The sequence below is a fragment of the Macaca nemestrina genome, chromosome 16, assembly GCF_043159975.1.
Source record: "Macaca nemestrina isolate mMacNem1 chromosome 16, mMacNem.hap1, whole genome shotgun sequence".
In the NCBI taxonomy this organism is placed as follows: Eukaryota; Metazoa; Chordata; class Mammalia; order Primates; family Cercopithecidae; genus Macaca; species Macaca nemestrina.
The window spans coordinates 77,920,882-77,933,827 of record NC_092140.1 but is presented as its reverse complement, the minus strand read 5'-3'; the positions used below and the strand labels follow the sequence as shown (position 1 = coordinate 77,933,827).

At 34.2% G+C, this 12,946-nt stretch overlaps 1 protein-coding gene across 2 annotated transcripts in view; it reads left to right on the top strand.

The window, feature by feature from the left end:
• The window catches only part of LOC105490713 (fibronectin type III domain containing 3A), a 223,432-nt gene that overhangs the window by 24,995 nt on the left and 185,491 nt on the right, over nucleotides 1-12,946 (top strand). For both annotated transcript variants that reach the window (XM_011756595.3, XM_011756594.3), the window contains exon 2: nucleotides 5,052-5,189. In XM_011756595.3, coding sequence (XP_011754897.2) covers nucleotides 5,091-5,189 — 99 coding nt within the window. In that variant the 5' untranslated portion in view covers nucleotides 5,052-5,090. The remainder of the gene's footprint in view (nucleotides 1-5,051; nucleotides 5,190-12,946) is intronic.

The following is a 12,946-nucleotide window of genomic DNA, read 5'->3' as shown; positions in this document are numbered from 1 at the left end:
GTTGATTGTGTCTTCTGATGCACGAAAGTTGATTGTGTCTTCTGATGCACAAAAGTTCCTAAGTTTAAGTCCTATTTGTCTATTTTTGCCTTTGTTACGTGCACTTTTGCTGTCATATCCAAGAAACAGTTGCCAAATCCAAAGTCATGAAGCTTTTCCCTGTGTTTTCTTCTAGAAGTTCTACAGTTTGGTTCTTACATTTGGATCTTTAATCCATTTTGAGTTAATTTTTGTATATAGTGTAATATAATCCAAATTCATTCTTTTGCATGTGGCTATCCAGTTTTTCATACATCATTTGTTGAAGAGACTGTCCTTTCCTCATTGAATGATCTTGGCACCCTTGTTGAAGATTATTTGGTCATATATGCTAAGGATTTATTTCTAGGCTCTCTATTCTATTTCACTAGTCTATTGTCTTCCTTTATGCCAGTACCACACTGTTTTGATTCCTATGGCTTTGTAATATGTTTTGAAATCAGGAAGTGTGAGTCCTTCAAGCTTGTTTTCTTTCAAAATTGTTTTGGCTATTTGGGATCCCCTGAGATACTAGAATTTTAGAATGGACTTTTCTTTTCCTGCAAAATAAGCTATTGGGATTTTGATAGGGATTGCATTGAATCTGCAGATTGCTTTGGATAGTATGGACATCTTAACAATATGAAATCTTTCACTTTGTGAACATGGGGTGTTTTCTGCATTTGTGTTTTTAATTTCTTTCAGCAGTGTTTTGTAGTTTTCAGTGTATGGCTTTCACCTCCTTGGTTAGGTTTATTCCTGAGTATTTTATTCTTTTGGTTGCTATTGTAAATGGAATTTTTTAAATTTCTTTTTCAAACTTTCATTGTTATATATACAGACAATGGATTTTTATGTGTTGATTTTGTATTCTGCAACTTTGCTGAATTCACTTATTAGTTCTAACAGTTTGTGTGTAATCTTTAGGGTTTTCTGCCTGTAAGATTATATTATCTGTGAATAGAGGTAATTTTATTTCTTCCTGTCCAGTTTAGATGCCTTTTATTTCTTTTTCTTGCTCAGTTGCCCTGGGTAGAACTTCCAGTACTGTGTTGAATAGAAATAGCAAAAGTGAGCATCCTTGCCTTTTCCTATCTTAAAGGAAAAACTTCCAGTCTTCCATCATTGAGTGTGATCTTTCCTGTAGGTTTTTCATATGTGGCCTTTATTATGTTGAGGTATATTTCTTCTACTATTAGTTTATTGAGTGTTTTTTATTATGAAAAGGTGTTGAATTTGTCAGATGCTTTTTCTACATCAATTGAGATGATCATGTGGTAACTTTAACCTTTAAAAATAATTTTTTGAAGGATAATATACATAAAGAAGTGCATATATGATCAGTATACAGCTTAATGAATAACTTAATGGTAATCATCACATAGCAGCCCCCCAGGTCCAGACATAGTATAGTACCATCACCCAAGGAACTGCCTTCATGCCTTGCCAGTGTTCCCACCCTTTCTTCCTTGTCAAAGGCAACCGCTGTCCTGACTCTTAACACCATAAATTGGTTTTTTCTGTTTTTCAACCTCCTGTAAATAAAATTGTGCAGCCTGTATTCTTCTGTGTGTTTTTCATGAATATTGTGTTTGTGAGATTTATCCATGTTGTTTCCTGTATCACTAGTTCATTAATTTTCATTGCTGCATATAGTCCATTGAATGAAACAGCCACAGTTTATTTACAAAGGACATTTAGGACTATTAACAAGTAATGGCTCCTATGAGCCTTCTTGTTATCTACCAGGAATCTAATAGCTGGATCATACCTGGGTCATAGAGGATGAATATGTTCAACCTTGGTAGATAATGTCAAACTTTTCCTAAGTGATTTTACGAATTTTCATTTCTGTTCCATATGAGTTTGCCTCCATAACCTCATTATCACTTGATAGTCTTTTTCATTTCATTTTATTGGCCTCTTGCATTTCCACTTTTTTTATTTTTGAGACAGGGTCTCGCTTTGTTGCCCAGGCTGGAGTGCAGTGGCATGATCTCGGCTCACTGCAACCTCTACCTCCCAGGTTCAAGTGATTCTCCTGCCTCAGCCTCCCGAGTAGCTGGAACTACAGGCACCTGCCACCACACTCAGTTAAGTTTTTTATGTTTAGTAGAGACAGGGTTTCACCATGTTGGCCATGCTGGTCTTGATCTCCTGACCTCAAGTGATCTGCCTACCTCAGCATCCCAAAGTCCTGGGATTACAGACATGAACCACTGCACCCAGCCACATTTCTGCTTTTGTGGAGAGTAGATTCAAGTCTCTTATTATTTTTCTATCTTTTTTTAAAAATCAATTTGCAGGAGGCTGTTATATATTCAAAATGTATGCTCTTTATTAGTTGTATATGTTGTAAATATCTTTTTTCAGTTTGTGACTTACCTTTTCATTCTCTTAAAGCTTTTTAAAAGAAATTACAGTTAATTCTAAATAAATCCAATATATTGTTTTTTCTTTATGTTTTAAGAAATGTATTTTATATCCTGTTTAAGAAATCTTTCTCTGTCCCAAGGTTATGAAGATATTCTTCTGCATTATCTTTTAGGACCTTTTCTTTGATTAAACCTTGTATGTTCAGATCTGCAACCTCTCTTACATTTAAAACAACATTGTTTGACACTAATTAAAATATTAGATCTACCAAAAAAAAAAAAGTTGCAAGAATAGTACAAAGATATCCAGGTTTTTTTCACCCAGAGTCTGCAAATGTTTGTTTATGTATTTTGCAAGATTCCACATGCAACACTGATCCAAACATTAATATTTCACATTATTGCTACATAAATAAATGTTGACATATCAACAGTGATATGTTGGAGCTATCTTAACTTGTGTACAAAAGTTGGTTGTTAAAATTCAGGAATTTGCAGGTCAATTTAAAATCATTGGTAGTTTGAAGTGGGCTGTGGCAGGGAAGTATTTACTCCGTGGACGTTAACACATGCTGTAAGTTATTTCTATTCGTTTTAAAAATACATCAAATTTTACATTATAAAAAATAAAAATAAGTGTATAACTAAAACTAAGAGGCTGTTTGAGGTCACAAGATAAGACTAGAATGTAGAAAGTGAGTAGTAACAAAATTAGAAGTAATTTATTGAAGGAAGAAACTGACAGTGTTCTCTACAGAAGGAATGAAAGGAATGTCTGGTTTCTAAATGCCAGCATTTGAGTTGCAGGGTAAAAGTTTTGAATTTGCAAGTTTAAATAAAACCAACTACTTTGCGTGTGATAGATATGGCCATACAATAAACCAATTTATAAATGAAACTTTAGTGTGTCCTAGTTTTAAAAAGACTAAAATGAAAGATAATACCTTCTGCAAATTGACCAATGTGTTGAAAATTTTAAAAAGGTAATGACTTAAATGGAATGGTAAATATTGAAATATAACATGTGGCTCTATACCCAATCTCCAATAGCACTAGTATTGGAATTAACTTGAAGATTCAAAAGAAAATCTGTATTTCTATTTGTAAAACTACCAGTCCATCTCTTGAAACAAAACTGTGGTTATATCTTCATCGTTACATTCTAAAATTAAAATAATAATGGCGGCTTGCAGTTTTAGCTGAACATAGTGTATAGAATATTGCAAATAGAATAAAATGAGAAAATTTAAATGGCTCAGTGGTTTTTATTTTTTAAAATTTATTAAGAAAATCGAATTGCCTACAAAATCTCTCGTTAATCCCAAATTAGCTTCTTGGAAATGTTTCTTACACTAACTGTTGTGATATGCAAGTGGGAGAAATAATACATTTATTGTTTCTCATAATTCTTTGTATATTCCACAGAGCCACTTTATTAGACAAGATTTAAAGTACTTAGTGATTTTATTGAACTTTAAGTAATATAGCAGTACAGGTTATGCCAGAAGTTAGATTTGCATTAGTTTATATATAAACATGTTTAAAGAATATGCATTTTCATGAGACAGTTAAATAATATAAAATGACACATTTTATATTATTGTGGTATTAATTACGAAACCTTCAAGTAGATACCTATACTGAATATTTTTTAAAACATTATATTAGTTGTTGTATATCTACATGAAAAATTATTTTCAAGCTAAATCAACTTGTGAGATTCAGCAGAGTCAAGATTTTAAATAAATAACATGAATTTAATCTCTTATAAAAGTTAACCCTCTTGACACTACTGAATTGTAGAATGCTGTAAACATTCCAAAATGTTTATTTAAATTTTCAATATAGATTCAGTGTATTTATTATTATACTCAATTTGCTCATATTGAAATGTAATTTGCTGATGTTTTATTAGTTAACTTTGTCTATGATAGACTAATATTGCTTACATTATCTTTTACTTTTATTTTTGTATGTGATACTGTCTGTACAGTTAAAGATTTCTAAATGTATTTGTTTTTTCATTGAAATTATTGATCTATTGTAAATAGATATCACTTAGAAAAGACTAATACAACCAAAATAAATAATATAAGAGCTTGAAACTTCAAACTTGAAGGTTCTTCAGTAATCCTGAGCAGATTTTTCTACCATTGGGTTTTGTCTGAGGAATCAGTGAAAAATCATTATTATTCTTGTGTTGTTTCTAGAGACAGATAGGGTGATGAGGGGCATTGAGTCTTCATAATTACCTTGTCTGCCCATAGAAAAAACTAGTGACAGTTGCCTCACTGAATCACTGTATTTTAGTGCCTATCCCAGTGTTTAGGTAAAGTAGTGGTGGTTAAATTAAATAAAATATTATATAGAGATGGAAGGGGTGGAGAGACAGACATAGAATTTAAATAGAGCCTGCTGATATTCTCTTTAATATATAAACTTACTGACTACTTTGACAAACAAAGTAATTTGAATTGTAAGAAATGTATTTCCTTAAATGGCTTATTGATTGGAAAAAAAAGTAGTCAACAGAGTATTCTAGAATTTCTTTTGACAAGAATATCTTTTTAGGTTAAAAAATGAAACATCTTGAATGTACAATGTTTTACTATATTTTAAGGATGTACTTACAAATGACTATATATGTTTGTTTTTCAGAGTTGGAGCGTTATTCAGTATATTAATGTCTTATTGATAATGGCAGAGCATCCACCACTACTGGATACAACTCAGATCTTAAGTAGTGATATTTCTCTTTTGTCTGCCCCTATTGTAAGTGCAGATGGAACACAACAGGTAAGAAAACTGAAATATTTATTTCTTTATGTTGAATACACATATATTTATGCAAAATTTAAAACAAATCACACTAGTGAGTTCCTGTTATTTCGTGTTTTAAATTCCCAGTTCAAAATGTTGTTCAGTTTTATAAGATGATAAAAATAATGAGACTGTTTTTGAAGTCTCTTCTAAAATGTCTTGTGAATTAATGGTCAGATTTCTTATGTGTATATTTAGTTGCCATTCAAGTTGTTTTCCTTTAGACAAATAGTGTGCTAGTCCCTGAGTTTAGCCTTGTACCTTAATGATTATTATAAATCATTTCAAATCATTATGAAATTATGATTTTTGCCTACTACGTAGTAATAAAACGTTGTCTTTTCCTTCCCATTCTCCTCTCCCTTCCAAAAGTAAATACACGATTCCTGAAAAGCTGATAGATTTTTTTCCCCAGCTCAGGTCTTTATTTAAAATGTGGTTGCACTGATTTCACTATTCCCACAGTAATCCTAAAAGGGATAGGAATAATAAGCTTTCCCAAGTACTTATTATGTGCCAGGCAATGTGCTTCATTCTCACAACTATCTTATATGGTAGGTATTTTAACAGTAGGTGAGGAAACAAACACTAAGAACATAATAAATGATAATGAGGAAGAGAAGGAACAGTTTAGGTGCCCATTATGTAATAAACATTGTGCTAAGAGCTTTATGATCTCATTTAATTCTTTCAACAATTCTATGAGGTAGGAACACCTGCCCGTATTTTGCAGCTGAAGCAAAATGAGTTTCAGAAAGGCTTAAATAACTTGTTCAGCATCACACAAAGCTTATGCTCTTGTTACTCATACTGCCTCCCTGGGAAACTTTAAAAAAAAGAAAGTCAGATTTTCTTTATAAACTTAGTATCTATAGTAGGTAATTATGATTTGCTTACAAGATGAAGGGCTATTATTGAAAAATTAATAGCAATTGGCTTGGATTCTGAATTTTTCTGTTCTGTGTAAACATGGCAAAAAGTGTTGTGTCCTGGTTTTAATTGTTGTACGTGCTCTGATCCCAGCAATTTCATTCCACGAACTTGCTTTTCGTGGTCAAATTTAAGTCTGTTAAGATTTTCTGCTCACAAAAATAGTAGATGTGGCAGGTATTCATTTACTTTATGAGGTTGTCCAAGTGTCTTCAGTTATCATTTGTTGCCTCAGGCCAGTCGCTAGTTTCAAGTTGTTGATAATCTAATGTGTAAAAGAATCTATTAAGCAGTTAATTACGGTACATTGATATAGTTGCTATAGTTGTATATTCTGTTAAGGGGAACACGGCAGGCTGAAATAACTCCGTGATGTCATCCCAAGACTTTTCTCTCCTTCCCCCAGAAGGAAATTTGGTGAGCAGAATTTTTTTGAAATCTTGAAGGCTCCATGGCTATCATGTAACAGTAATGGTGTAGATGGCTATAGAGAAAGGATCTGGGAATAGAAGAACCTACTAGCAAGATTTAAAGGAGCAGGTGGAGTTAGAAGATCTAGGGACAGGTTTTTTGGTAGAGTTTAAAAACAAACAAACAGATTTCAGGAAGTGTATAGTAAAGCCTTGAATTCTAACTAGCAGGTTGCATGTAGTTCAGTAGGGAGAGAGCTAAACACGAGTGGAAGAAAACACTGGAGTGGCATGATAGATTTGGATTTGATTTTGGTTGCCAAAGACAAGTTACTTAACTTCTCTGAGTATGTTTACTTCTCTAGAAAATTGAGGTAATAATATCTTAAAGTAGTTATAGCTATGTGGGTGAAATGAGCCTGAAGGAGCTCAGTAAATGTTTGCTGAATCCTAAATAAAGCACTCAATAAATGTTTAAAAGACTGAAGAAACTTTAGATATCCCAGTCAGGATCTAAATAAATAGAGATAGTTATAATAAGCAGTGGATCAGAAAACGTGGAGATAGTTACGAAGGATGCATATGAAGTGTAAAGAGTGAACCAATGGCTATGGTAGAATGTAAGGGACTATATACCAAGTAGATAATAATGAGAGGTGGGAGGGCAATAAACTTGACAGCAGACATTTCTTTGTCTTAACACAAGAACTTATTGATATGCCAAGTTATAACTTACCTATGGAGATATGACACAACTTAGTTGATGCCTGTTTATCCACAGACTAAAAGACTGTTCCTGACAGATGAAAGTGTCATGCACAAGCATGATGTTAAAAATTCAAGATGACATATTTTGTCCCTTGTCTTGACTTTTCTTCAGAATATTATGCTGTATGGAATGATTTCTCTTCTACTCTTGGGATCAAATTATCTTTTTTGTAGTTGGCTATTAAGATTATCTGTCTCCTCATTAATATTTTCTGGTTTAATACAGTAAACATATTTTCTACTGTATCATGTTACACACAGTGGGTCTTTTGGCTTATGAATTATACTAGAGGGAATCTCTCCTGACATCACTGCTGGTGTTGCCTTTAGGGAGACTGTAATAGGCATTTATTATTCATTTTGACAAGCAGCTTATGAACCTTTTTTGTGATTATGGAATCTGCCTCCCTTTTTCATTATTATAATAGACTTTATTTTTAGAGCAGTTTTAGGCTTATAAGAAAAATTGAGCAGACAGTACAAAGTTCTCATATACCACCTCTTCTCCAGTTTCCTCATTTATTAACATCTTGTGTTAGTGAGATATATTCGTTACAACTAATGAACCAGTATTGATGCATTATTATTAAATAAGGTCCATAGGGTTCACTCTTGGTGTTGTACAGCAGTTCTTCAGATCTTAACAAGTGGGTAATGTTATGTATCATTACAGTATCATACAGAATAGTTTCACTGCCCTAAAAATCCCGTGCTTCACCTTTTCATTCTTCCTTTACTCCCCCCAAATCCTTAGCAACTACTGATCTTTTTACTTTCTCTCTATAGTTTTATGTTTTTAAGAATGCAATACAGTATGTAGCCCTTTCAGACTGGCTTCTCCCACTTAGCAGTATGGTGTAGATAATTTCTTTCCTTGGCTTAATAGCTCATTTCTTTTTCATTATTGAATAATACTTCATTGTATAGACGGACCAGTTGTTTATTCACTCGCCTGTTGAAGGACATCTTGGTCACTTCCAGCTTTAGGCTGTCATAAATAAATCTGCTTTAAACATTCATGTGCAGATTTTTGGGTGTACATAAGTTTTAATTCATGTAGATAAATACCTAGGAGCGTGATTGCTGGATTGTGTGGTAGGACTGTGTTTAGCTTTGTAAGAAACTATGAAGCTGTCTTCTAAGGTGGCTCTACCATTGTACATTCTTTGTTACATGATTGACTTGAGATACTTTTCCTGATAGCAGAAGGAAAGCCTGTATGAATGTGTGTGCCCTGTTAGAACCTCCAGACCAGTTTTATAGAACATGAGCTTCAAGCGCAAGTGGAATGCTCAGTTCTATTCTCTATTGCCACCATCTAAAGAAAATTTCAGATGTTTTAGTTTCTTGTGTGGTTTATCAGTTTACTAATGTATCTTCTCTTAATTTCTACTTACTTACCTTCCAAAAGGATTGAATGCATTTAAAGTTTTAGTTAAGAGCTTTAAAAATTTAGCCTGCTTATTATACTTGTTTTTTTTTTTTTGAGACGGAGTCTTGCTCTGTCGCCCAGGCTGGAGTGCAGTGGCCGGATCTCAGCTCACTGCAAGCTCCACCTCCCAGGTTTATACCATTCTCCTGCCTCAGCCTCGCGAGTAGCTGGGACTACAGGCGTCCGCCACTTCACCCGGCTAGTTTTTTGTATTTTTTAGTAGAAACAGGGTTTCACTGTGTTAGCCAGGATGGTCTCGATCTTCTGACATCGTGATCTGCCCGTCTCGGCCTCCCAAAGTGCTGGGATTACAGGCTTGAGCCATCATGCCCGACTATTATACTTTATTATACCTTCTCCATTGCATTAATTTTTAAAAATTATTTTTATAACTTCCCGTCTCATTTGTACCCATGGGATTTTAATTTACAGAAGTAACTTAAGAGATGGCACACAGAGGCTAATGCCATTGAAAGAAGATTTTTATTACTTAAATTTCCCAAGAAGGGGGTGTATCATCTCATACAGGCAGGGCCAAAGTGAGAAGCAGCACGTTTTCATCAGGAGGCAGAAGAAGGCGTGAGGAGAAATCCTGGACCAAACCTTTTGTTGGGGTTTTCACAGGAAAGGCAAGGCGAAATAAATAGTGTTGGATTGGCTAGTTTTAATAATTCTGACTGTCTTTGGGCTGTAAGTGTGATTCCTGGTAGCCCGGTACCTGGCCCGGGATGATTTGGGGTAGAGTAAATATTGGCTTGGTGTGTAAAAGTTAGATAAGGTGATTGGTGCTATAGACTTGGGATTGGATGGTTTGCATATAAGAAGTATGCCCCTGGCCAAGCCTTTTGTTATCTATAAGAATTGGCTATCCCTGCGAGGGGCCATCTCTCCCCAGCAAGTGAGGCCACAGGTGCCAGAACATCAGGAATACAGAAAATAAGAAAATAGGGTTAATATAATTGGCCCTGTGATTAATGGATGCCAATGGACAAATAAAGAATCTAAGAAAACACAGAACATGCCCTCAGCTTTTTAAAACCTGTTTTAAATCATGAAGTATAACGTATATTTATAGAAAAGTACATAAAATAAGCATGAAATATAGCATATGATTATAAGGCATAAATCTTGTAACTACAAGCCAAGCTAAGAGATATAATACTGCCAATACCTTAGAAATTGCTTATGTGTTTCTTCCACATCATAACACCCTCTCTCCTTCAAGGTTACCACTACCCTGATTTTTATGATAATTGCTTACTGACTTTTCTTTATAGTTTTATCTGTATACACTTCACTATACAACAATAGTGTAGTTTTGCCAATTCTTGATATTTACATAAATTAAACTTTATTCTTTTGTGACTTGCTGGTCTTATTCAATATTGTTTTAAAGATTCCTCCTTACTGTTGTTGAAATTTGTTCTTTTTAGTTTGCTGTGTAAGATTCTATTATGTGTGAATATAAGTAAATATATTCATTTGTCTGTTCTCTTCTTGATAACCATCTTAGGGGGTTTCTAGTTTGGGATTATTTTGAACAATGCTTTTTGTCTTTGATTTATCAAACTGTTAATATATATTCTGGCCACAAGTTCTTAGTTAGTCATAAGTGTAGTGAATATTCTCTCTTTTTCTCCTGTTCTGGTTGTCTTTTCACTCTCTTTGATGTCTTTTTTCTTTTCTTTTTGTGAGACAGGGTCTCACTCTGTCACCCAGGCTGGAGTACAGTGGCGTGATCTTGGCTCACTGCAACCTCTGCCTCCCAGGTTCAAGCGATTCTCCCACCCAAGTCTCCCAAGTAGCTGAGATCACATGCGTGTGCCACCACACCAGGCTAATTTTTGTATTTTTAGTAGAGATGGGGTTTCACCATCTCTTGTTGGCCAAGCTGATCTCAAACTCCTGACCTCAAGTGATCCACCCGCCTCGGTCCTCCAGAGTGCTGGGATTACATGCGTGAGCCACCGGCAGCTGGCCTCTTTGGTGTCTTCTGATGGATAGTCTTTAATTTTAATGTGGTCAGATTTACCAATTCTTTTCTTCTAGAGTTAGTGTTGTGTTTCTTCTCTCTCTATAAAAAAATTTAAAATTTAGCTGAGTGCAGTAGTATATACCTATAGTCCCAGCTACTGAGGAGGCTGAAGTGGTAGAATCACTTAAGCCCAGGAGGTCGAGGCTACAGCGTGCCATGAATATGCCACTGTACTCTGGCGGGGGCAACAGAGCAAGACCTTGTCTCAAAAAAAATGTTTAAGGTATTTTTGAACAGGAATTCCCTGTACTGAGGTAATGAAACTATTTCTAAAAATATATTCTAAAAACTATACTTTTGCCTTGAACTTTTTATTCTAAAATCCACTGGAGTTGATTTTTGTGAACTGTATGAAGCATAGGTCCAGTTTGACTATTTTTCCATATATGTGTATACTCAATTATTTCAGCACTGTTTATTGAAAAGACTTTTCCTGTTGCTCCACAATGGTACTTTTGTCATGTATCTATGATACATTGTTACAGAGATGATCACATATCTCACATATTTGTAGGGTTATATATGGATTTTTAATTCTCTTTCATTGATCTGTTTTATTATCTCTGTGCCAAGAATACGCCAAGTCTTCGCATCTGGTAAGCAAACCATCCCACCTTATTCTTTGAGAAGGTCTTGGTATTCTTGAGCCTTTATATTTACATATAAATTTTAGAATTAGCTTATCAGTACACACACACATGCACACATACACACTGCTGAGTTTGATTTAGATTACCTTGAATCTATAGATTGATTGAGGGAAGAATTGGCATCTTTACAATATTGAATTTTCCAGTTGTTGAAGTTGGTGTATTCATCCATTTATTTAGGTTTTTAATGTCACAATGAAGTTTTATAGTTTTTCCCATAAAGGTCTTTAATATCTTTTGTTAAATTTATTCCTGGGCACTTGTGTTTTTATATGCTATTATAAATTTTTTGTATGTGTGTGTTTGTGTGTGTGTATCATTTCCTGTTCCCAGTGAGTTAGAAATACCGTTTATTTTTGTATATTGCTTCAATGTCCAGCAACCTCGCTATACTCTTACTCATTATGAGACTTGTTCTTAGTCTCAAAGAGAATATTTTCAGCATATTATTAAGCATGATGTTTATTATACATTTTTATATATATTCTTTATAAGATCTAAAAGGGTAAGCCAGGTGCAGTGGCTGACACCAGTAATCCCAGCGTTTTACGAGGCTGAGGCGGGCAGATTGCTTGAACATAGGAGTTGGAGACCAGCCTGTGCAACACAGTAAGACTTCATTTATACTAAAAATATAATTAGCCAGGTGTGGTAGCACACACCTGTAGTACCAGCTACTCAGGAGGCCGAGATGGGAGGATCACTTGAACCTGGGAGGTTGAGTCCGCAGTAAGCTGTGATTATGCCACTGTGCTCCAGTCTGGGCAACAGAGTGAGACCCAGTCTCGTATTTTCTACATTTCTAAGATAATGATATATTTTTCCTTCAAATTTTGATGTCATAATTTACATTAATTTTTGAATGTTTAACTGATACTGTATTTCTGGTTAAACCTAACTTCATTGTGATACATTGTTATTTTAATGTATTGCTGGATTGGGGTATGCCAATATTTTTTCTTGGATTTTATTTTTAGTCTGTGTTCATGAGTGAGATTGTGCTGTAATGGGCTTTTCCCTAATATCCTGAGTTGGTGTCAAAGATGTGCTAACTTCATGAACTAAACTGTGGAGTTTACCCTTTTGTTTCTTATTCTTTGGTTAAATTTGTATTTGTTTAAAATTGTTTCTTATTTGGTATAACTTGTTCAGTGAAATCTTCTGAGCCTAAGTTTCTTTGACTGAAGTACAGAAATGAAGAAGCACATCAGATGCATACTATGAATACTTCATCTTAAGTTTGGAAGTACATTTTTGTAATACTGAGGTAATCTGTGTATATTTGTTACATAAGTGGTATTAAAATGATTAAGAAAAAATGAGTTTTTAAATAAATTTAATAAGAACTATTTAAGCAGTTATGATCAGGCATTTGATGCATTTAAAATAAAATTTATTGACGTTATTAATGCAGAATAAAATGTTTAAGGAGAGTGAAGCTAGGGAAAGAAAATATTATAATAACAGAAAAAAAAACGTGAATTAAGGTCATATTAATGATACACGAT